The 24,832-nt window shown below is 37.3% G+C and overlaps 2 protein-coding genes across 4 annotated transcripts; both read right to left on the bottom strand.

Moving 5' to 3' along the window:
- Positions 1 to 346: 346 nt before the first annotated feature.
- Positions 347 to 11,343, bottom strand: LOC127425338 (cytosolic non-specific dipeptidase-like). Of its 3 annotated transcripts, none has more exons than XM_051671194.1 (12): positions 11,315 to 11,343; positions 10,196 to 10,311; positions 9,456 to 9,599; positions 7,195 to 7,357; positions 6,136 to 6,224; positions 5,094 to 5,294; positions 3,738 to 3,822; positions 2,872 to 3,032; positions 2,536 to 2,700; positions 2,300 to 2,441; positions 1,767 to 1,914; positions 347 to 1,024 (listed from the first exon to the last, which is right to left on the bottom strand). In XM_051671194.1, exons 2-12 carry the CDS (start codon positions 10,253 to 10,255, stop codon positions 958 to 960), a joined length of 1,425 nt encoding a protein of 474 aa, XP_051527154.1. In that variant the 5' UTR covers positions 10,256 to 10,311; positions 11,315 to 11,343; the 3' UTR covers positions 347 to 957. The 3 variants fall into 3 exon arrangements, with proteins under 3 accessions (XP_051527154.1, XP_051527155.1, XP_051527152.1); XM_051671195.1 differs by lacking the exon at positions 11,315 to 11,343 and adding an exon at positions 11,232 to 11,250; XM_051671192.1 differs by lacking the exon at positions 11,315 to 11,343 and adding an exon at positions 10,697 to 10,825.
- A 6,355-nt stretch (positions 11,344 to 17,698) lies between these two features.
- On the bottom strand, positions 17,699 to 24,557 carry LOC127425382 (activity-dependent neuroprotector homeobox protein 2-like). The gene is made up of 4 exons (XM_051671310.1): positions 24,357 to 24,557; positions 21,576 to 21,693; positions 21,365 to 21,457; positions 17,699 to 21,231 (listed from the first exon to the last, which is right to left on the bottom strand). Exons 2-4 carry the CDS (start codon positions 21,681 to 21,683, stop codon positions 18,535 to 18,537), a joined length of 2,898 nt encoding a protein of 965 aa, XP_051527270.1. The 5' UTR covers positions 21,684 to 21,693; positions 24,357 to 24,557; the 3' UTR covers positions 17,699 to 18,534.
- Positions 24,558 to 24,832: the final 275 nt, after the last annotated feature.

The following is a 24,832-nucleotide window of genomic DNA, read 5'->3' as shown; positions in this document are numbered from 1 at the left end:
GTATAAGGGCGAGTAAATGAGAGAATTTTCATTTTTGGGTTAACTATCCCTTTAGGGAAGCCTCCACTTAAATTACCTGGGGATCTCTAGCCAACCGGGGTCCCATTTGAGGAACGGATTTAAGGATAAATTATTAACAATTGAAGGACTGTATAGTTTACTGAATAGTTTGAGACCCCTGTCTTATAATGTTTCATTTTCCGATTATAAATCCCAAATAAATTACAAGCAGTGCATAATATGGTCCATCAGTCTGTCAGTTTGAAAAAGCAATGTATACATTCAAATAATATGAGAATATCATTTGCATCAGGTTTTACCTTCAGTACATCACAGTAAAAAGGTATTTGGAAAAGTCATTTGCATTTTATTGGTGTGCATATGTAAAATGTATGAAAACAGATTGTCATATTCCATTTCAATAGAATTCATTTCTGAAAATAATATCTTAAGACACATGTAGACAGACTGACAGGTATACATGAGTCTACATGCAGCGTATGCATTTTTAGTTTAAATTGCTTTTATTCTTCCAACATACACAAACAATTTACTTTGATTTCAGAGAGAACTGGACTACAGAAAAGTTGCAACACAGGTGGAAATACATACTGTGTCATGTGCTGTAAATGTATTTATATTGTCAGTATTTATATTGTCAGTTCTAACAGCAAAATGCCAGATAAGAGCCATTAAGTTGTTGTTGCATAAGGTCACATGTGCTACCACCTAAGACATTCTGATTGTCATCAGATCACAAGGCTCAGTAATAATAAAACAATTCCACCTGCCACCATTTACTTTTTATTTCCTCACCAGTAAATGGATGCCACAAGGGCAGAAGGCTGTACGAAAAAGTGATACGATCAGTTTAGAGATGGTACTCTTATCAAAGTTTTTCATATCTTTAGACACCTAAAATACACCAGCCTAGTCATGTTGAACCAGAAGTTCCTGTTAACTAAGCTGAGATACTTCATAGAAGTAAGCTCCCAACATCTTGGTGCCCTGAACATAGTTGGATCTGTTAAGGCAGAAAAAGGGAAAAAAATATTTAAAGCATTGCAAAAGATTGCCATCATCATTTCAAAATTAATCTAACATATTTTGGTAGTTCTCTCTTTGAGGGCATTTCATATTTCAGGAGCATACAGTAGCATACTGTATACAGTACAGTTTATGTATAAATAAAAAAATTATATATATATATATATATATCTCAAGCAAATATTTAGGCAAATTGTACAAGGATGATTTCTCGAAAACTAATCACATTTTCTCAAGGTCAAGAAAAATAAGTAGTGATTTTAAGGAGAAAAATAATAATAATAATGCATTGCCTCTCTGGACTTCCATATGTTTGGAAATAATTCTGGTTAGTGCCGTTACAAACTTTTAATATCCATATTTGTGTCAAGAATGAATCAGTGCTGCATATTTCCGCACAGGATTTCTCACAGCTTCAGTTCCATGCTGAAAATCAGTGGATAAACAGATGGACTCTTAACTGAAGCGCTCATTAAAAAAAGAAAAACTAGCTTTTCCCCCACATATTTTACAGCTTGCCTTCTGCACAGATTTTCTTTTAGTCTGTGCAAGAGCAACACCAGAAGTGTGCAGCCATGCATGTGTGCAGCAACATTGTCTATTAAAGTGATTAAGTGATTTGTTGACTACAGATTTTGACAGGTGCTTCATCTGCATTTGTGGATTCGCAGTCATACCTTTACAACAAGATATCTGTCGTAGATATGCGTAAACAATACCTGTTGAGTTTCTCATTCTGTGAGTGAGCTCCGTCATCGGAGGAACCAACAGGTAGCAGCATGACATTTTGTCCGGTAGCTTCTTGGAAGGTTAGAGTCACCGGGATACTTCCTCCCTCACGAGTTAAGTCAGGTTCCACGCCAAACACTAAAAGAATTGAAAGACAGAGAGAGAAGTTAGTTACATCAAGGTCACTTCACCATCTTGGTAAAGCCCCAGGCCAGCTATTTTCCATTTGAAAAAATAAATAAAAGAAAAAAAGAAAAAAATATGGAAGTACAGCTTCCAAACTGAATTGTGAAAACCAAAATCGACAAAACTATTTCACAAAATTACTTAAATCTGATCATAAATGCATCATTAATGTTGTTTCTTTAGCTCAAATAATGCTTAAAAAAAAAAAAAAAAAAAAAAAGGCAGGCTAGGGGGGCATTACCTCCCTTGATTTTCCTTGTGCCCCCCCCCAGTCGGATGGCAAAATGATCAACGGGGAAACCTATTGCCCACCCTAAAGGTAAAAATTGTGTCTTACCAGTCTTCATGGCCTTTCTGCCAGCCATGTAGTGAGGATGGTTAAAGTCAGACACCCAGGCCTTGGCGCCATGTCCCATATACGCATTCAGTTTGTTGGGACTCTGCAACTCTGCAAACTTCTTCTCCAGGTGGGTAATTACCTGTGAGACAAACAACACATGTCAAGATATGCACCAAGTTTGTAAGGTATGGTGTGTTTGGCAGAGCTTTCAATAAAACAAAACAACTACAAACCAGTTTCTCCACCACTTTGGGGTCCATGTCAGGCACCAGACGAATAGAGAACTTGCCATTGACCCTCCGTGGAATGACAGTTTTGGCCCCAGCTTCGGAGAACGCTCCCTCAATGCCGTGCAAAGACAGAGATGGGTATCTCCAACGATGCATCAGAATTTGCTCCTGTAAAGACATTCAAATGTGAGCTATTTAAAAGGGCCTTAATTCCCAGACATCAAACAGTACATGAAGGTTAAACAAACAACAGAGTTGCTAATATAGCTGAAATAAATAGAATCAACAAGAAATGTACATTAATTGACACCAACATTTTGTAAGAAAGGGGCAATTTACCTTGGTGTCATGCAGCAGTTTGCCTGCTCCAACATCTTTGGCATACTCAGCCATGTCAAACTCAATCTTCTCATAGAGCTGCTTCTCCTCATCAGTTAATTTATCCACATCATCATAGATCCCAGAGACTAAAATCTTCCCCTTGCTATCCACCAAAGAGCCTGAAAAAACAACAAAGTTCATGCACATTCAAGCATCATGGAGCAGATACACTACAGGTCTAGAATTATATGGATACCCCCTTATAATTAGTGGGTTTATCTATTTCAGATACACCCACTATTATCAGGTACATAAAATCAAGCATACAGCCATCCAATCTCCTTAGACAAACTTTTTTTGTAAATTGGATTGCACAAAGTTTCTGCACAAAGCAAGGTCCATAAAGAAATGGGATTCTGGGTCAGGTTTGGAAGAAGTTGACTGGCCTACACTGGCTTAAAGGTTCAGACAGGAATCTCATTGAACACCTTTGGGATGAACTGGAATCTGACAGTTAGCAAGGCCCCATCAGCCAAAATCAGTGCCTGACCTTACTGATGCACTTGTGTCTGAATGGAAGCAAATCCCTGCAGCCATGTTCCAACATCTTCCCAGAAGTGTGGAAGTGGTTAGGACCAACTACCAATTAATGGTAATGGTTTTGAAATTAAATCTAATGAAATAGCCACATATTTTACATATAGTGATGATGCATCAACAAACACCAATTCAATTTTTTGAAGGTTCGTAAAATTGTGGGATGAGCTGATCCAAAGGCCCTTGCTAGACTTTCCAGGAAATCCCAGTCATACTGAATATCTCCACAATCAACCTCCTGACCCTATTTGCTTCAAAAAACAATGCAAGCATCTGTCCAGTCTCACCCATCAGGGCTATGAGGTCAGTCATAGCTTCATGAACAGATCCTCCAAATACTCCAGAGTGAAGATCTTTATCACAGCATTCCACCTGTAAACAATAGAGACGTGTTAAACAGACATGAGATCTTTGAGGAGAAAACTCAAAACCATGCCTTTGAGAGCATGTTTTGTCCTTTCCCATTGAAAAAACTTGAAGATTACAAGTAGTAAAAGATTTTACTAAAAAAGAATTCTATCTCTTGGATTCCATTTATTTGTAATTTTTGAATTTTGAGTAAATATTGTTGATGGACACTAACAGTATTTTATGCACAAAGGCAGCAATTCTCAATCTACAAAGTATCAATCTTTTCTATCATTACAATATATTAATACTGTATACAGTATATAGGCATTATATCGGCAATCATGTTCTATATTTATTGGTATAGACATCAGCCATTTAAAAACCCAATCAGTTGACCTCAAGTTATAAATATGGGAAATAAGATTATGGAACCTATTTTACTATGTGCAGCACATGAAGTTAGATGGAAGTCAGGTTGCAGAAATTGATAATTTGCCTTGGATAACTCCTGATGCTCTAACTCAACCTTAATTAAAGGAATATTCCGGGTTCAATAGAAGTTAAGCTTAATCAACAGCATTTGTGGCATATGTTTATTACCACAAAAAAATATTTTGACTCGTCCCTCCTTTTTAAAAAAAAAAAAAGAAGCAAAAATTGAGGTTAGAGTGAGGCACTTACAATGGACGTGAATGGGGCCAATTTGTGGATGTATTATTTTAGCTGTGAAGTTGTTTAAATCATCATTTTTACAGTCATTATAGGGTTGACATTACATAGTCATGGCAACAAAGTTGTAAAATTGGCTATAAATTTACACAGAAATGTTAGTAAGGTTTAAATTGATTTTTCTTCCAACATAAACAATTTACTTTGATTTCAGAGAGAACTGGACTACAGAAAAGTTGAAAGAAATGTGGAAATACATACTGTATTATGTGCTGTAAATGTATTTATATTGTCGGTTCCAACAGCAAAATGCCAAATAAGAGCCATTAAGTTGTTGTTGCACTAAAATCATGTTAACACAAATATTGTTTACATCTTGTGGCATTACTTTCGACACAGTGAGTACTTTAACATTTACGGACCGGCCTCCATTCACTTCCATTGTAAGTGCTTCACAGGAACCCATATTTTTGCTTTCTTTTTTAAAGAAAAGGAAGGGTAAGTCAAAATAAATGTTTGTGGTAATCAATATTATGCAAAAAATGCTTTTGATTGAGCTTAACCTCTATTGAGCTCGGAATATTCCTTTAACCAGCAAAAGTTTCCTAGTCATTAACTCATACCTCGATATAGAAGTAGCAGATTCCTCTAAGGCCATAGGTAATACAGGGCTTGGTCTTCCCCAGCCAGTAGTTATCAGAGATGCAGACGTAGTCTACATCCTTAAAGAAAGTATCTTTGCGGGAGAAAACCAACTCATCCAATCCCTCTGATCCAGACTCCTCCATTCCCTCAAAGCAGAACTTTATATTGATGGGCAGTTCCTGTGGTAGAATTTCAGTGCAAAATTCATTAAATATTTCACTCGTATGTGATGTTTCACATGTTGCAGAGCTGTAATCTAGGCAAAATGTAGCCACTTTAAAGAAGCTCAAATAAAAGATAGTTTTGATTTGTTTAACATTTTTGTGGTCACTACACATTTACCATACTTTTATTTCTGTTATTGTATAGTTTTGATGACAAAGGAACAATAGTAATAATGAAGAATGACTAGATGTGTCCAAACCCTTTTGACTGATATATCATAGAAACACTACATAGCATTCAAATAATGCTTAAGTTAAGTCTAATTTAATTCGCTTGACAGTGGTATTGTTTTATATGCTGCTGCGCACACAAGACAAGTTTAAATGACCAAAGAAAAGACAAAGATCATTAAACAACCTTTAGACTTTTTGTTTCTCTGTCAAGCTGTCAATTAGAGTACTAAAGGTGGAACTTTAATGACAGAGTTCACTCGCATGATAATGATTGGGAAACTGTGACATATGAGGTAATCACTGGAGTATATGCAATGTGATTTGACTATATTTTGTAGTATTGGGCTCAGTTCGTACTCACAGTCGATCCACATAAAACTGCAGTTTACCTTTTATTCTGCTATGGTTAAAGTAATATTAACCAACCAAATTAAGCAATACAACTTCATATTAAGTAATACATTTCTAGCAACCATCCTAAACCACAGATCTTATCATAGAGTTTGTAATACATTCCTCTTGTCTTGGAAAGTTACATAAATGAGGACTTTGCACAGGTGTTAAAGGCTTAATGAGTAAGCAGATGATGTAATTTAGAAAATCAAAAACAGTGTTTTTGCACCTGTCCGATCTTCTGATAGGCCTCAATGATGTTGAACCAGGCTAGTACAGGACCTTTATCATCAGTAGATCCCCGTCCATACATTTTACCTACAACACAATCAAATAAACAGTGATTACAAACCTACAAAGTAAAAAAAAAAAAAAAAAAAAAAAAAAAAAAAAAAAGCATACCTATGCAAACCTTAAGTAAAAAAATAAATAAAATAAAAGTGTTATCATGAATGCATTTTTAGTTGGTATCTCAATTAAGTCACATTATTTTTAAGATACAAATTACCAACTTATAACACCATCACTTAACAATTAAAAGTGAAAATAATTAATGCTAGTTTTAAGGGACGGTTTAATTAAATCTGAATTTCTAACACACAGGAAAGTTTTATAATGAAATCCTGTATTTGACTGATCTTTAATAAGAGATTTCCTCTATGTTGCCAATAGCAAAGGGTGACACTTGAAATGGAATAAGAACCCAATGGTGAATTTATGAGAATTAGTGAATTAAAAGGAAATTAGGCAGAAACGTATTGCATTTGTGCTATATCAAACAATTAATCGTGTTTTAAATGACATGCAAACCAGAAAATATATATTTTTAAGATGAATGTTTTTAAGATGAATTTTTTTTAAGCGTGTAAAAAAACATCTACGGAAATCAGCTGACATGTCACAAGGCTTGACTAGTCAGATCTCAGCAAAAAAAAAATGCTGAATCGTGAGATTTCTTCCTTTTGTTGGTGTCATCAGCCACACACAAGCAGGATGTGTGTAAAAATAAAAATAGCATTAACAGTCTCCGTGGTTCTAAACATTTAGTGAAATTACCAAGAACGGCCAAATTTAAAGTGAAATATTACATGGAGGGAGAACTATTTGCAGAGTATTGCACAAAAAGCAAATCAATTGAAAACCTCATTTGGTCTAAACAAGTTTCTTCAATACACTGAAAGGCTTCATTAATAAATAAATGTTAGTATCAGTCTCCAGAGACTGCTATTGTACACCTTTAACACTTGAAAGATCAATTTTGTGTGTGTGTGTGTGTGTGCGCGCCTACCGTCTTTCTCCACCAGAGTGAAGGGTGGTGTGTCCCAGCCATCGTCAATGTTGGCTGGCTGAACATCCAAGTGCCCGTAGATGCACACAGTCTTCTTGCCTGGGTCTGAGCCAAGTCTGCCCAAAACTATTGGAGGAAGAACGATCTGCTCCCCTGTTGGCAACTAAAAAAAAAAGAAAGAGAGTTGCATTATTTTTACCAGCTAAAGTGCTGTACCATCTGCGCTGACATTCAAAATGTATACATTTATTGATACTAATTTATTTGCAAGATTTTCCTAGTAACAACTGGATTAAGTGATAAACTGGATTAAAGCGTCTGCCAAATTAATAAATGTAAATGTAAGTGATGAACTTACTACAGACACAATGAAATGATTAAAAAAAAAAGAACATTTTTAAAATGTTTCAGGCAAAATTCTCCTTATGTGATCCATGGAAAAAAAGTGCAGCACACATGTTTGAAAAGACATGAGGGTGAGTAAATTTTTGGATGAACTATACCTTTAAAAGGAATATTCCGTGTTTCACACAAGTTAAGCAGCTATACATATAGCCGCTTTTCCATTATCAGGTCAGTGCAAGCCAGGGCTATCAACTGGCCAGCAGGGGCCAATAGCCTCGGACCTCGAGCCGCAAGACCAAAATCCATCTGCGTTCCAACCATCAGGCCAACGTCACACACCCCGCCCATTTCACAAGCCAGAGGGAAGCTCAAGCTGAGGTATCATGTTATCTAGAATATCGAGTTTATATCACTAACTTAACTCACTGACTGGAACTGCCGTGATGTCCCGAGTGGTCTCTCCAATAACAGCGGGACGATGTCCCAGCACATCGTGAAAGTTTTACGATTTTAACGGATTTTACTATGCCTGCATTTTGTATTTTGTTCTCCCGAATCTGTACCGTTGAGCACTGGATACATAGCCTGGGAAGTTCGGCGAAACCACACCTTTGACACTGAACCCGCCTTACTCCCCTGTTTGGCCTTGTTTGGCCCAAGGGTAATCGGCAGGCCAAAGGCCATTGGCCGTTGGCCCCGAGAAAGCCCCGAGGAGGCATGATGAAGCTCCGGAAGTGACAGCGGGAACGCAACTGGCCCTGCCACGCACTAACATGTCCTCACTTGGCCCGATAGTGGAAACGCAGCTAATTGAAAGTGAATCAGGCCAATCCGTAAACGTTAATACTCACTGTTTCAGAAGTATTGCCACGAAATGTAAAAAATCTGCATGTTAAAACCTGTTGATGCTCATTGACCCCACCCATGGGCCTGACTTTACTTTGCTTAAATGAGTTCACATTTACTATATAGTGTGCAGTTCAAAATTGTTCATAATTTTGACAAATTATACATCTGTATAATTTGTCAACATTATTATTATTATTATTATTATTTTTATTTATTTTTTCACCCAATTTGGAATGCCCAATTCCCAAAGTGCTTTTAAGTCCTCGTGGTCGCATAATAATTCGCCTCAATCCGGGTGACGGAGGACGAATCCCAGCTGCCTCCGCGTCTGAGACCGTCAACCCGTGCATCTTATCACATGGCTTGTTGAGCACATTGCCACGGACACATAGCTCGTGTGGAGGCTTCACACCATCCGCCGCGGCATCCACCCTCGACTCACTACGCACCCCACCAAGAACGAACCACATTATGGCGATCACGAGGAGGTTACCCCATGTGACTACCCTCCCTAACAACTGGGCCAATTTGGTTGCTTAGGAGACCTGGTTGGAGTCATTCAGCACGCCCTGGGATTCAAACTAGCGAACTCCAGGGGTGGTAGCCAGCATCTTTTACCACTGAGCTACCCAGGCCCCATTTGTCAACATTATTAACTTTTCTGACTGGACTATATAGTAAATGTGAACTAATTTAAGCACAGTAAAATCAGGTAAAGTCAAAGTAATTTTTGTAGTAATCAACATTATGCCACAAATGTTATCGATTGAGCTTAACTTGTATTAAACCAGGAATATTCCTTCATGGATCTTTCAACTTTCACTTGTTTTCTTGGTTAAGAAGATTCAAAGCATAACTTCACAACCACAAACTTGTGATGCATGTGACACATGCAGTCAGGCGGTTCACACACACACACACACACACAAATGTGAAAACAGGAAACAGCTTGAAATATTGTAATATACCAGCCAAATGCTAATATTACCAGTCCAACTGTTTAGTTCATTCCATACTAGCAGAATTCTGATTTATTATGAAAGAATAACAACAACAAAAAAACTCACCATCTGCATGCCAATATCAACCAACTCAACAGTTCCCCCAAGTCTCTCAATGTCTTTGGCTGCCATCTCCATCATTTTCTTGATTTCTCCACGTTTTTCTGGCCAGGCAGACACACTCTGTACAGCAACCCATTGTGCCAGGCGCTTGATATAAACAAAGTAACAAAGTGTTACCATAAAAAGTAACTTCACTGAAACAAAATGAAAATAAAAATAAAAAGGTGTCGGAAATTAACTTTTTAACTAAGGGGCAATATTTGCAACTGGATTTGATTTTAGGATGCATTTTTTACCTTTATGAGGGCTTTTTTTTTCTAACCATTTAAAACAAACTGTGATTCATCCGTTGACTTAAAATGAATCAATTCAACACTGAGAATTTATTACCTCTTCCCCTAAATATTCAATCAACATCAACTCATATTTTATGCCATAATATATACTGTATAATTAGGACTATAATAGAATATTACGAATATATCAGATGTAAAATATATATATATATATATATATATATATATATATATATATATATATATATATATATATTTATTTTATAAAAATTAAGAAATTAATTACAAGGGAATGTTTTGCCCCCACACTGAATTTATGGGCATTTTTGGTGGCATTTTCACCCCAAAATCCCCCTTAATTTCTGACCCTGGATAAAACAGACTGAACATTTGCAATTATAATTATGTCACGATGTAAAGAAAAAGAGGGAAAAGGAAATATAATACCTCAACATATTGGTCCTGGTGCTCATCCACATATTTGAAGAGAGTTGGAAGGTAAGACATTTCTGCTCCACAGTGATCCAATCACTCAGTGACAGAAGACCAACTGAATTTTTTCTCTATAAGAAAGGGAGATTGACGTGAAATAAAGATTTAGTCGTGCTGAGAGAAACAGAAACTCCTCCCAGCTCTGTAAGTGCTGACATACTCATTCCCTCTGTCAATGGATAACAAGGATGAGAAAAGGGCTGCGCTACAAAGTAACAATCTATTCAAAACAGAACACAGTGTGACATTTTAATCGCTGTTAAAAATGTGTAACATTTATTGTAGAGTTTAAAAATCCGTTAATATAACACTTTCAGAAGTACGTTGTCGCTAACTAATAATTCTTACTGGTAACTTATAAATCACTCTCCGTAATCCATTTATCTTGCAATGGCTACTAACAATCAAATAAGCAACATTTAACAAAATAAAGGAACTAGATAAAAAGCACGTTACATCTCACTAAAGTCATAAGCTCTCTTCGCAAGTGGTGTGAAACCCCGCTAGTAGAAGCAACAACCTGACTAATGTTTTCAGGGTTGGGTTGCATCAGCTGTGCGTATGTTCTCACGTAAGTTAGCACGTAGAGTTCACACTTAGGGCTTAGTAACTACTAGTTATTAAGTGAGTGCTTAATTTGGATGCACCACCTGTTCTTAAGGCAATACTTTAGTAGGTTGTAAGCTCTCCCTAAAGTAATGCGTAGTCGCATAATATGACGTTTACCTGTCTTTATCCCATAAGCAGCCTTCATATTTATACACAGAAGTATTAAAAATTTCAGGTTTCATGCTGAAGAGCCACTTAAAAGTAAGTTGTTTTTTTCTCTCTCCCGTAAATGCAAACATCATACTGTATGTCGAAATTATTGATGCCTGTCACGCAAAACATGAGCTCATTGATGTCATAAAATATCAGTCTGCTTTTTTATTCCAGCCGTTACTCTTGGTCTTCCGTAAATATTTAGTTTATAAGTAGGGTTACATCCTACCTAAGTTTAATGGTGCAACGCTCAGTGCGTAAATTGTGACTTAGTGCCCATTTACGCCACAACTAGGCTAAGTTTTAACTTACGTATAGCTGGTGCAACCGGCCCCAGAAGAGACTCATGATTTTCAAAATAAAAGTCCGAGTGAGGCGGATGTATGGGTTGTTTTAAATATACGTAACATAAATGTAACATACATGGGCAGTTCTCTCACTCAGACATTTCAGTTTGGGTCAAGTTTGTCATTGGTTTAATGAAAACTTATTTAGACAAAGGCCCAAGCGTCTGGAAAGATAACGAGACTTGAGTCATTTTGTGAAAGGTGATGTTTAAGGTACATTTCTGTAAGATTTAAACATTCTATCAGACAAAGAATGTCTTTAAAAGTGCCACTTTTTCATTCAGCATTTGGAAGTGTAATCAAAGTTCCATTTTAATGTGATCATTTGCATTTTATTGGTGTGCATATGTAATACACCGTTCAGCCACAACATTAAAACCACCTACCTAATATTGTGCAGGTCCCCCTCCTGCCACCAAAACAGCGCCAACCCGCATTTCGGAATAGCATTCTGAGATGCTATTCTTCTCACCACAATTGTACAGAATGGTTATCTGAGTTACCGTAGACTTTGTCAGTTCAAACCAGTCTGGCCATTCTCTGTTGACCTCTCTCATCAACAAGGCATTTCCATCCGCAGGACTGCCGCTCTACTGGATGTTTTTTGTTCTTGGCACCATTCTGAGTAAATTCTAGAGACTGTTGTGTGGGAAAATCCCAGGAGATCAGCAGTTACAGAAATACTCAAACCAGCCCATCTGGCACCAACAATTATCTATGCGATTATCTAATCAGCCAATAATGTGACAGCAGTGTTGTGCATATAATCATGCAGATACGGGTCAGGAGCTTCAGTTAATGTTCACATCAAAAATTAGAATGATGAAAAAAATTTGATCTCAGTGATTTGGAGCGTGACATGATTGTTGGTGCCAGATGGGCTGGTTTGAGTATTTCTGTAACTGCTGATCTCCTGGGATTTTCACACACAACAGTCTCTAGTATTTACTCTGGGGAAAAAAAAAAAAACATCCAGTAGAGCAGCAGTTCTGTGGATGGAAATGCCTTGTTGATGAGAGAGGTCAACAGAGAATGGCCAGACTGGTTCGAACTGACAAAGTCTATGGTAACTCAGATAACCGCTCTGTACAATTGTTGTGAGAAGAATATCATCTCAGAATGTTATTCTGAGATGCAGGTTGGCGCTGTTTTGTTGGTATGAGGAGGACCTACACAATATTAGGCAGGTGGTTATAATGTTGTGGCTGATCAGTGTATGTATGTAAAATGATTATGCCAGATAACAGATTATGCCATATCCCATATTGACAACCATTCAGATATTAATCAGGAAATCAGAAATTAAAAACCAAGTTGATAGACTGAATGGTGTTTTGACTGCGAAAAATACATTAGACTATGATTGCCAACTTCAACAGAGACAAATAATGGACACTGTCAGTGTCTTTTTAGGAAAATATGGGACAACCCATTTCTTCACTCTGCATATGCAATTTGAGATTTAACACAACCCTTAAAACAAGAAACATATCCAGTTACATAGCTTCTACTACCACAGCAAATTATAACACCATATATATATAACACTAGATGGCGCTAGGAAATGTAATCAAGCTTGAAATTATGATTGCCAAGTTAACTGCTGTTGTGAAGATTTTTCAGTGAAAAAGGAGTTATATTTTGGTCTGTTCTCACCCAAAACCAATTAGATTGCTTCAGAAGATATGGATTACTGTTATGCTGCCTTTATGTGCTTTTTGGAGCTTCAGCGTTTTGGACTCCATTCACTTGCATTATATGCACCTACAGAGCTGACATACTCTTCTAAAAATCTCAGTTTGTGTTCTGCAGAAGAAATAAAATCATACACATCTGGGATGCATGAGAATAAGCAAATTAGATCATTTTTATTTGGGGGTGAACTGTCCCTTTAAGGTGTTTCAGTTCAACTGTGCCTCGCCTTTGCTTTAAGGCAGGCACCGATCGGTCTGCACAGTGACTTAATTTACAATATCTCAATCGTTGCATTTTATTTTTTAAGATGGGCTAATGTCAATAATACAAATTCCCAACTTACCGATAAAGCAATTAACAGTTTAACACTAGTTTCAACACAAGCCTTCTCTTCTTTGTCGTTAATTCATGGTCATTCTAGTTGAATCCACAAGAGGGCAACGGTGAGGTGGCAGCTGTTCAAAGTCGATGATTTCGAAATAGCATACTACAACTCTTAATACTTGTGCCATATGTGTCTATGGCAGAAATAGTATGAGTAGTATGGTAGTATGCAAATACAAACTCAGCTTCTCAGTATGTATATACTCATCTATGGGATATAGTGTAGATATAGGGCAAAATTTGTCATCGTATACATATACTTTTGATATAGCAAGACATTTTTGAGTAACATTTAAGCAAATACTACTTCAACAAAGACTTTTTACTTTATCTGTTCATTTTAGTCATTTTGGCATTTCATAACATGCACGACTCTATAGAAACTGCAGTATTATTATGCTTTTTGTAAGCAATTGGTGTATATATTGGAGCGCCAATGTTAGTACATATTTTATAAATGAATCTCCACTGTGATTGGAGCAGTCAATGTAATCCCACATTGCAACAAATCCCAATGTAAAACCCTGTCCTTGCATGAGCTCATCAATAAAGGCAGTTCATTTTGATTTCACACACATATTTAGTTCTGATTTTGGTATTTAATTTGGATAAAATGAACTATTAGCATTGCCAGGGTAAATCAGATCTTGGAAACACAAACAGCATAAACACAAACATTAATTAATTAATTTAATATAAAGTGGCATATTCAGAAGAACAAAACTAGAAAAGACACATTTCTGGTGACCATAATTGCAACAGTGCGACATTTAAATATAGTTGAAAATCCCCATGACCTTATTGCTGAATGCTTGGATCTTTTCCAACCAAGATGTTGATGAGAAGAAAAATTTTTATGAAAAAATAAAATAAAATAGGTGCACAGAGATTAGTATCTATATTTTGTGTAGTCTTTAGGGGACACCACAAGACCTCTTCCTTTTCTTGGCCCCCTGTAAACCGTCTCAACAATGTCTATCATTTCCTGTTTGTCCTCCATGGTCCAGTTTATCTTGCTGTTGTTACCAGTGCCAAGATCAATCATGATGTGCTTGTTCCTGAGATACACATGAAAAAGCATAAACAGGCATGTTAAGGAAAAGCATGCACTATAAAACTTGCATAACCTTTAATGGGATAGTTCACCCAAAAATGAAATTCCCTCATCATTTACTCACCCTCATGCCATCCCAGATGTGCGTGACTTTCTTTCTTCTGCTGAACAAAAATTAAGATTTTTAGAATATTTCAGCTGTAGGTCCATACAATGCAAGTAAATGGTGACCACATTTTAGAAGCTCCAAAAGCTCATAAAGGCTGAATAAAAGTAATCCTTATGACTCCAGTGGTTAAATCTTAAGAAGCGATATGAAAAGTGTGGGTGAGAAACAGAACCATGTTTAAGTCATTTTTTACTATCAATCTCCACTTTCACTTTCTTTTGATTTTGGCAATTCACATTCTTCATGCATATCGGCACCTACTGGGCAGGGAGGAGAATTTATAGTAAAAAGGACTTAAATATTGATCTGTTTCTCAACCCACACCAATCATAAATCTGATGATTATGAAAATAAGAATTTAAATTCATTTAAACTGTGTACAAGACATTGATACATTCCGCACTACTCAGTCCAGTGTTTGGAGGGAATCTGCTTGGAAGATACAAATGAAATGTTTACAACACCTGTTACACACAATATATTTAGGGTAATCAGAATAGCAGCTTTGAAACAGATGGAAAAAAAAAAAAAAGAGAGAGAGAAAGAAAAAAAATTTGGCTTAAACCAGAACCCCCACAATTTCAAAGATGGAGAGAAACAATTTCGGAAATATACCAAATGGAGAAAGTAACATTTAAAATTAATAATAAAAGTCTGGAATGTGAACATAATTGGGGTTTGCTTAAAAAATATTATAAATTAATTTAGATTGATTGTTTCCCTCAGATTCTTGATTTTGAACAAAATTATTTAAAATATGAGGTATGATGTCCTATATTCCTTAAATAAAAGGAAGTGATGCCTTAACTTTCTTTCCCCTTTATTTGAAATAAAATATAACATGTAAATGAATGAATTATAATATGTTGTGAATGGTTATTTGATATGGTTATTCAAAATAACACTGTTTTTTTTATTTCTCTTTCTTGATGTACAATTTGTACATTGTCTTTAGTAAAAAAAAAAAAAAAAATAAGAAATTTAAATAAAAATTTAAAAAGAAAAGCATTAAAAAAGCTACTATTGATTAATTACAAAGTGAGCACTTGGAATACTGTATGCAAAAAAACAGAAACAAAAAAATTATATGCAATAATAAGACGTATTTGTTATTTTTTATAAAAGACGTATTTTGTGTACTGCTTATGTTGCTTATTGCTTTTATTATTATAACTTCAAGTAAAATACTGTATGTTCATCTCGAGTCCATGAAAGAAAGAATGGGTTTGGGTGGCATTCACCTCTTTCCATTGCAATCTTGAGCTTTTAATATTTTAAAAACGATTATTTTTTGCAGGTATTAATCCATTTTACTGGCTGTTTTATATGTAGCCTAATATATTATGTTTCTATTTTCAAAGATATTTTTTGCTATGGCTAAATAGGGTAAATGAAATAAAATACAACACTCTATCTGCTGAAAATCTACATTTAGATTCTCAAATAAATAATTTGTCATGAAGGGTCGATTTTGTGGATTTCTAAGATTGTATTTGTAAAGTGTGCTTTAAGAGACACGGGGGAGTGGCTTGATTGCGTCAGAGATGTCATTTTACTTACAGCTGATTGGTTCAGCATCTGTTAGCGATCTGTAATCCAGAACGAAACCTGCTCCGGAGCAGGTTAGCCGTGTAGTGTAAATTGCTATGACAATGAATTGAATACCGCTAAAAGCAAACCAACTTTCATGGTACCTAAAACCTGGGGTTGAGGCAGACTAAACTAAAATGTACCTGGCTAGCCACCGAAACCGGCATCATGGTCATCTTGCCAGCCATTGTGAAGATGAGGGAGCATGTACGACATTTTGATTGCGATATAAATGTGGTCCTATAAAATCACATGAAAAATTGGTGTTCAACTTGCATGCATGCGAACCATTCAAATCTTATAATGGCGCTTATAACCCATTTCTAAAGCATACGCACACGAGAAATAGAGGAACATTCAAGTTATAACATAAAAATACGACACGGATTGTTTACATTTTAAAAGTTGGTTTCTAGTTAGCTATTAGCATTTGCTTTGAACATTTTGGAAAACACTGACATAGGTTGCAGGATATCTTCAATGAATTTGCTCTAGAGCAATAACGAGTAGAAATTGGAATTGCAGTTCTTACAATATAAATTAGGTTTCAAATGAGTTTTGTGATTTTATTAACTGTATAAGAGTGCTTTATGGTGTTTTAGTACTGCACCACGGCTGTAGGATTGTGTCCAGAAAAGAGAGTAGGACCATATTTAATTTTTGACGGGAATGAGAACAACTCGTGTTTTTCTTTTTGGGTTAAAACAAACAAATGTTTGTTAGCAGAACGATCAACACTGCATCCCTTACTCGCCTCATTTTGATTCACGTCAAATATTAAATGTGGTGCTACTCTGAATGAGGTCTATAAAATATTTTAGGATCATCAATTGTTAATGGCATGTGTTAAAAGTCGAAATTGAATTTCCATTAAAAATAAATCAATAGAATGGACTTAAAAGAGTCACAGCTCGAAGATGTGTGGAAATTTGCCATTAATTTGGTCATTATACCCAATCGTTTAGTTTTTTTTTTTTAAAATCAGTGGACGGAATACCCTTTAAAATTAATTGTATTAAATATTTCTACTATTCTAGATATTTTTCAAAAATTAAGTTCTTTAAATAAAATATGTTATCACATTAAAGGTATTTATTTTCCCAAATGCGTTTAACTGATGATTTTTCTCTTAATGAGTTCACCCAAAAATCACATTTACTCACGCCCATGTAGTTTCCAAACCATATGACTTTTTCTACCACTGCACACAAGAAACTGTGAAGAACGTCAATGCTGCTTTTTTACCCCATGGTGACTGAGGCTGTCAGCCCCTAACATGTCCTTTTCTGATACACAGAAGAAATGAAGTTATACAGGTTTGGAACAACATGAGGGTGAGTCAAAGACAGAATTTGTATTTTTGGGTAAACTAATCCCTTTAAGTTTCCGAAGTTTGACAAGGCCCATTATTAATTAACACATGGAAAGTATAATTAAATGAAGTGCACACACATATATACAGTATATGCTGTCATTTATTTACTCACCCTTTATTGTGTAAGCTTGGATGTTGGCATCCATATTTATAATACTCAATATTGAAATGGGGAAATAAAATGCGAAACCAAGAGTCTACTAGATACAGATACAGTTTAAATATACTATAATAACTAATCCATTTGCAAAGCTCCACACTTCTGTAATGATCATTAGCCATTAATGTCACTGCATGTAGCATTCATTCGTACTAGACTGAGGAAAACAATTTGGCAAATACCTGATCAAAACAATAATTTGAATACAAGATTTATATAAGAATAAGGCAAGCAAAACAGAAATAAATTTGACAATACACAAAAGTGATTAATATAAAGATACATGAAAATGGAAAACTTCATAAATGCTTAAGTTACAACAAATAAATTATGAAAATGTCAAAACAAATTGTGGTTTGGCAAACAAAAAAGGTATAACAGCATACAATATCAAAGTTTTCAACCCTAGAACTATAAATGGGCTACAAAAACTAATTTTACTTTACGTTAATGAACCTTGCATAAAGCAATGCCTCATTAAAAAGTAATGATTGTATACTTTAAAATGTTTTAGTATGAAAAAAAAAAACATGTTTAAAAGTACACGTACATTAATGAACAGCAGCCAAACTCAAACACATCATTTTTGCTTGTTTCAATCTCTCAAGTTTCTACCCAAATAGCAGTTCAGTTATTTAACACTAGTTTCAGTGTGAAAGGTACATCTTTTGCATTGTTTCAAGGGACACATTACTGTTTAGGCTCTAGATAAAATTAGCATTGTAAGTCTCTCCCTTGTCTTTATTACAGTTGGGAAGCTACTCTTGCTCCATTTCTGCTTCTGTCACCGTTTCTACTTCTGTCACCCTTTCTGATTCTTTCACCGTTTCTGATTCTGTCACCATTTCTGATTCTGTCATAGTGAGCATCTTCTCCGGCTCTATCTCTGGGATAAAAAGATCATGCTTGACTTTCATCAGCTCTGCCATATTGAAGCCTAACAGTACTACAGCCTTGTTTTTCTGTATGTTCTTCAAACACCTGGTACGTTTTCCACCAATCTGACAAGCGACATCCGTTTTGTTAAGCAGTAATCGGCTACTCAGGGCAACTATCTCCTTCTTGAGCGGGTAAGGCTGCGTATTAAAATACTTGTTGACAAACTCACGTCGTTCTTCGAAGGGGCGCAACTCCATTCCGGTAGGATCTATTGCGAATGTCACAGAGGGATCAATGATTATTTCAGGTGGGGGGACAGTCAGGCCAGCCAACCTATCTTTCTCCATCTTTCTCCTCCTTGCCAACCGTTCTTCTCTCTCTCTCCTATTTGCCTCCATAGCTTCTCGAAAGGCTATTTCTAGACGTAGCTGGCTCTGTAACTCTGCTTCTGTTTCTGGTGTCTTTATGGCAGGAACAGAGGCTTGTACTGAAGCTGGAGTTGGACCAGTGATCTGTTTTGGATGGGCTGGGTATGACACATATGCACTGTTAGCTTTGGGAGTAACAGCTAATCCAGAACTCATTTTTTCAGCAACTTTTAGGCCCTTGGGTGCACTGCGACATTTACCCAAGTGGACAATGATGGCCTTGGTAGTGGTCTTCCCAGTGTAGACGCCACCACAGTAGAGGCATCTGTATGATGGGGTTTTAAGTATTGCATGCAGGGTGGGCACAATGAAGTGCTTTTCTTTGAGGTGCATCTGATAGGCTTCCATGTTCAGAAGCTTCTCGGAGCAGAAGGGGCACTCCATGTAATCAGGCTTGGGTGTGGGCATCTTGGATGGTGTGGGCGCCTTGCAAACAGCCTGAGGATTGTTGGGCAACATCTTCACAAAGATCAGATCGAGCGAGCTGGTGACCAATGCAAGATTGAGCTCTTTTTCCCCCATTATTAGTTTAGGAGCCGTGGTCCTGATGTCAAAATACGGGAAAAGCAGATTCCCTGCCTCATCCGTATAAAGTCTGTATTCTCGTCGCATGAAGTCGCAGTTGCTCTTTTGGGTCTGATTATGTTCCATCTGTATATGGTCGACAAGCTGCTTAATGGAGTAGAATATCCCTGTACAAAACAAGCAGATCATGCCATGAAGCAGGTGTTCAAAGACACCCTTTTCCGATATCAAGATCCTGCAAGTCAGGCATTTCACCGTCTTGTCTGGCATCTTTTTTAAGAAAGGAGCACGAGCAGCCAGGCCGAGTTTGGGCTTATTAGATGACTCTTTGTGAACCACTGGATGGGACTCGTAGATATCAGATGGGAAGAGTTCATTACAGATAGGGCATGTGATCCATTTCTTGGTTTGCTTGGGGACTGGCAGGGCACTGTTTTGTTTGTTCTGCTGAGTCACTGAGATGTTCTGAGACACAGGCAACGGTGCTTTGCTGACTCCTTGCGAGTTATTTGACTGGACTGATAAGACCTGCAAAGGAGCAAGAGTATAGGTGGGCAACCCATCCACTTTGTTGCCTGTGGGGATCAAATGACTCAGCAGGGACTGTGAAGTCATCATGGTGCCTCCTGGGCTGGGTTGGGGTAATCTTGGATTAACAAGTACGGACTGAGGAGCCGGTGGCCTAACAGCAGGTACATTAATGCGAACACCTGGTGGAAGGACAATCTGGCGGGATACAGGTTGCAGCTGTGACTGACCAGGAAGGCCTACTCTGACAGACACCTGGTGGGGAGCTGTAGGAGGAACAGCAGATGCAGGTCTTCCAATCTGGGGGTTCTGAAAAGCCAGTGGTACTCCAGGCCTCAATAAGCCCTTCGCCTCAGCACTCGCAAGCTGAACCAGGGCAGACGCCTGAGTGGGGAGAAATGGTTGGCTGGTTCCAGGGGTAGCTATGACAGGGGAGCTACCATTTTCCAACATTTTGATTCCACCAGCAGCCAGTGTACCAGTTACTGCTGGCTGATCTTTCATCATTACAACAGCAGAAGTGCCTTGGGCTTTTGGTGCTAGAGCAGGGTATTGTTTCTTACTTTCAGTTTCAAAAATTAGAGCTCTGATATGCACATCCAGCTCCTTGTGCTTTTCTGAAGTTAGAAGATGATACAGTAAGTGTTCAGATGTCTCAGCTGATACGTAACACTTCTTGCAGTAGAATTTCTGAGAAATATCTCCTAGGGCTTTAAGTTCCCTCTCTGGTCTCTGCCCAGCGTATTTGTTCAACGTGGAGGTGTAGTGATAAAGGAGAACATGCTTTTTTACACTGTACAAGAGAGTATCTTGTAAATGACATTTCCGACACTGAAATGTGGTGCCGCTCACAGCTCTTGGAGGCAGTTGGGGGACTGCACCAGATTCTAACTTTGGGTCCTCGACATGGAACAATCTGCAGTGCTTGGAGACCACTCTGGGGTGAGCAATAAATGGGCAGGAAGTACAGGAAGAAAGCTTGCAAAGACGCTCTTCTTCATCATGGCAACGCTGAACATGAGTTCTATAGGCATGCCAGGACCTTGCAGAGAACTTGCACAAGCTGCAGCACAATCCTCGTGTCCGATATTCCCACTGAGGACGGAGAAGGTGAGATGGCTTGATAAGAATTTCAGCCAATTTTTGTCAGACAACATTGCTCATTGTTTAAACAGATTTTGCGCAGTAAAGCTAAGCACATTCAATAAAAGTGAATTGCTAAGATCACCTTTTTTATCCAACGCCCATCAAACCCATCAGATAAATCGCACCAGTCTGTGGCATCAAAAACATTGTCTCCAGGGTAAAATTCCTGGAGATCCTGTTTAAAAGAGAGGATAGGGAACATCTTTACATTTTAATGTAATTAAAGTGAAAAGGCTATTAGGTGAACATTGACAGCAGATCACTTCATCAGTGGTCATGTTTCATTGTAATACCTCGGTCCAACTAAGACATTCTTCAAGTCCAAATTCTCCGAGAATGTTTTTCACTTTTCTTCTTGTTCTGCGGATTTTCTCCAACCCTCTAACTGGAAATTGATACATGGTCCTAAACCTGAAAGAGAATCCATTTGGAGATGTCATTATGATTTTTATTTTAGGAAGAATATCACAAAATACATATTTCTTTTAAATCTTCTTAAAATCATGCAAGTCAGTCAAACACATCCTTTATTCTAACTTTTCAGAAATGCATTTCCAAAAATCTGATTGTGTGTGTGTGTATATATATATATATATATATATATATACAGCTCTGTAAAAAATGAAGAGACCACTGCAAAATTATCAGTTTCACTGGATTTACTATTTATAGGTATGTGTTTGAGTAAAATGAATATTTTTGTTTTATTCTATGAAGTACTGACAACATTTCTCCCAAATTCCTGAGAGCATTTATTTGCAGAAATGACAACTGGTCAAAACAACAAAAAATACCTTGAATAATGCAAAGAAAATAAGTTAATATTCATTTTTAAACAACACAATACTAATGTTTTAACTTAGGAAGAGTTCAGAAATCAATATTTTGTGGAATAACTCTGATTTTCTAATCACAGCTTTCTTGCGTCTTGGCATGCTCTCCACCAGTCATTCACATTGCAGTTGAGTGACTTTATGCCACTCCTGGTGCAAAAATTCAAGCAGCTCGGCTTTGTTTGAAGGCTTGTGGCCATCCATCTTCCTCTTGATCACATTCCAGAAGTTTTCAGCGGGGTTCAGGTCTGGAGATTGGGCTGGCCATGACAGGGTCTTGATATGGTGGTCCTCCATCCACACCTGGCTGTGTGGCATGGAGCATTGTCCTGCTGGAAAAACCAATCCTCAGAGGTGGGGAACATTGTCAGAGCAGAAGGAAGCAAGTTTTCTTCCAGGATAACCTTGTATGTGGCTTCATTCATGCATCCTTCACAAAGAATCTGCCCGATTCCAGCCTTGCTGAAGCACCCCCAGATCATCAGCGATCCTTCACCAGATTTCACAGTGGGTGCGAGACACTGTGGCTTTAAGGCCTCTCCAGGTCTCCGTCTAACCATTAGACGACCAGGTGGAGGATCGGTGATGATCTGGGGGTGCTTCAGTAAGGCTGGAATCTGGCAGATTCTTTGTGAAGGACGCATGAATGAAGCAACATACAAGGATATCCTGGAAGAAAACCTGCATCTTTTGTTATTTTGACCAGTTGTCGTTTTCTGCACATAAATGCTCTAAATGACAATATTTTTAATTGGAATTTGGGAGAAATGTTGTCAGTACTTTATAGACTAAAACAAAAATTTTACTCAAACACATAAATAGTAAATCTAGAGAAACTGATAATTTTGCAGTGGTCTCTTAATAATAATAATAATAATATATATATTTCTGTAACTGCTGATCTCCTGGGATTTTCACACACAACAGTCTGTAGAATTTACTAAGAATGGTGCCAAAAACAAAAAACATCAAGTGAGGGGCAGTTCTGTGGATGGAAATGCCTTGTTGATGAGAGAGGTCAACAGAGAATGGCCAGACTGGTTCAAACTGACAAAGTCTACGGTAACTCAGATAACCGCTCTGTACAATTGTGGTGAGAACAATATCATCTCAGAATGCTATTCTGAGATGCGGGCTGGTGCTGTTTTGGCAGCAGGAGGGGGACCTACACAATATTAGGCAGGTAGTTTTAATGTTGTGGCTGATCGGTGTATATATAGTTAATTTTTGTATTTCCATTTTTGTCATATATTTTATATAGTGGGTCTCATTATATTCCCATTATTGTAATACAGAAACTTTTATTGCATTACTGTAAAATGATGCAGAAGTTTTTTTTTTTTTAAATCAGCATTAATTAAAAGCAGTACAATAACTAAAACAATGTTTAAACACTTTATCTACAATTTAAATAACCTTTTTCCTGTTACAATAATAAGAATGTTTTTCCATTACAGTGATGAGAAATTGTTTTTAACTGTCAAAGCAAAATAATAAATTAAATCGTAGTATTACTTTTGAATTTGGGGATTCGTCGAATTCACTAGGCGCTTAACATATTATTGTAAGTTAAACAGGCAGATAACACAATCTGATCAATTTAGTTAAACAACAAAAATATAACTTGTCTCACACACACATAAAATGAACGTGGAGGACTAACTAAAATAAAATCAACAACTTCACATTCCCGATTTTTGTAAATGGACAGACTAATAATGGTCATGACAAATGTACTTGGTTTGTTTCGACATTTATTGTGTACCAATATATGACCCCATGCTCAAACTAATCCCCGAATCAGACGATCAAATGCAACACTCGCTATCTCTACTAAAGTTATTGTTTTCATAGCCAGTATGCGCGCAAACGCACATCTAACCTAAATTATTTACTGCAAGCATCAACTGCGAGGGTTGACCCAACACCCGCCAAATCCACCACGTTATAAATTCGAAACAATGGGTAGCCCCCTGTAATTTTTATATACATAAAATGGAATGTATCATGTGCTTCACATCTAAACAAAATCGTCAAGGAATGATTCAAACCGCAGGACAACTAATTCGTTCCAAGCGGCGCTTTTCTTTATAACGCAGTGATGTCATAAAGTAACCTCTTCGCCGCTCTCGGTCAGTGGGATCCGTTGCACTTCCTGCACAGCACACCATCATATCGAGCCCGCTACAACTGAACGCAATTGCTAATGTTCCCATTGCTATCTAATTGTGAGGACATTACCTTTTTCAGCGCCACACCGATTCTGGGAGGGGATTTAGCTACTTTCAGCAATCCGTGTGCACGCCAAAACCGATGATAGAAGATATGGAAGCAGAATAGGACGTTCAAACAATAAATCAGCGCTCTCAACTATGATAAACAGCAACAAAGAGTAATTAGTATTTGGAAATAGGACTCATTTATTGTGCTTGCCGTTCAGAGTCGAGAAAATGGCGCATTGAACAAATGGGAAGTGATGTAAGGGAAAAATTATCATACTGCCCGCCTGGCCAATCAAATTTCAGTACGCCTGAAGTGGCAAAACTTTGTTATATATCTCTCATCTTGCTTATTAGGTGCAATCACGTGGTGTAGTATTCCAACTTTTCTGTTATTAACTTGTTTGCATTGTGGTTAGTTTCAGTCTTTCAAATATTCCTCTTTATACAGCATTTACTTAAAAGTAGTGTGGCCACAAGGGGGCGCCAATACTTGTA

This window comes from Myxocyprinus asiaticus, chromosome 34, assembly GCF_019703515.2.
Source record: "Myxocyprinus asiaticus isolate MX2 ecotype Aquarium Trade chromosome 34, UBuf_Myxa_2, whole genome shotgun sequence".
In the NCBI taxonomy this organism is placed as follows: Eukaryota; Metazoa; Chordata; class Actinopteri; order Cypriniformes; family Catostomidae; genus Myxocyprinus; species Myxocyprinus asiaticus.
Note: the sequence above shows the minus strand (reverse complement) of the source record. Positions and strands in the feature narration are given on the sequence as shown.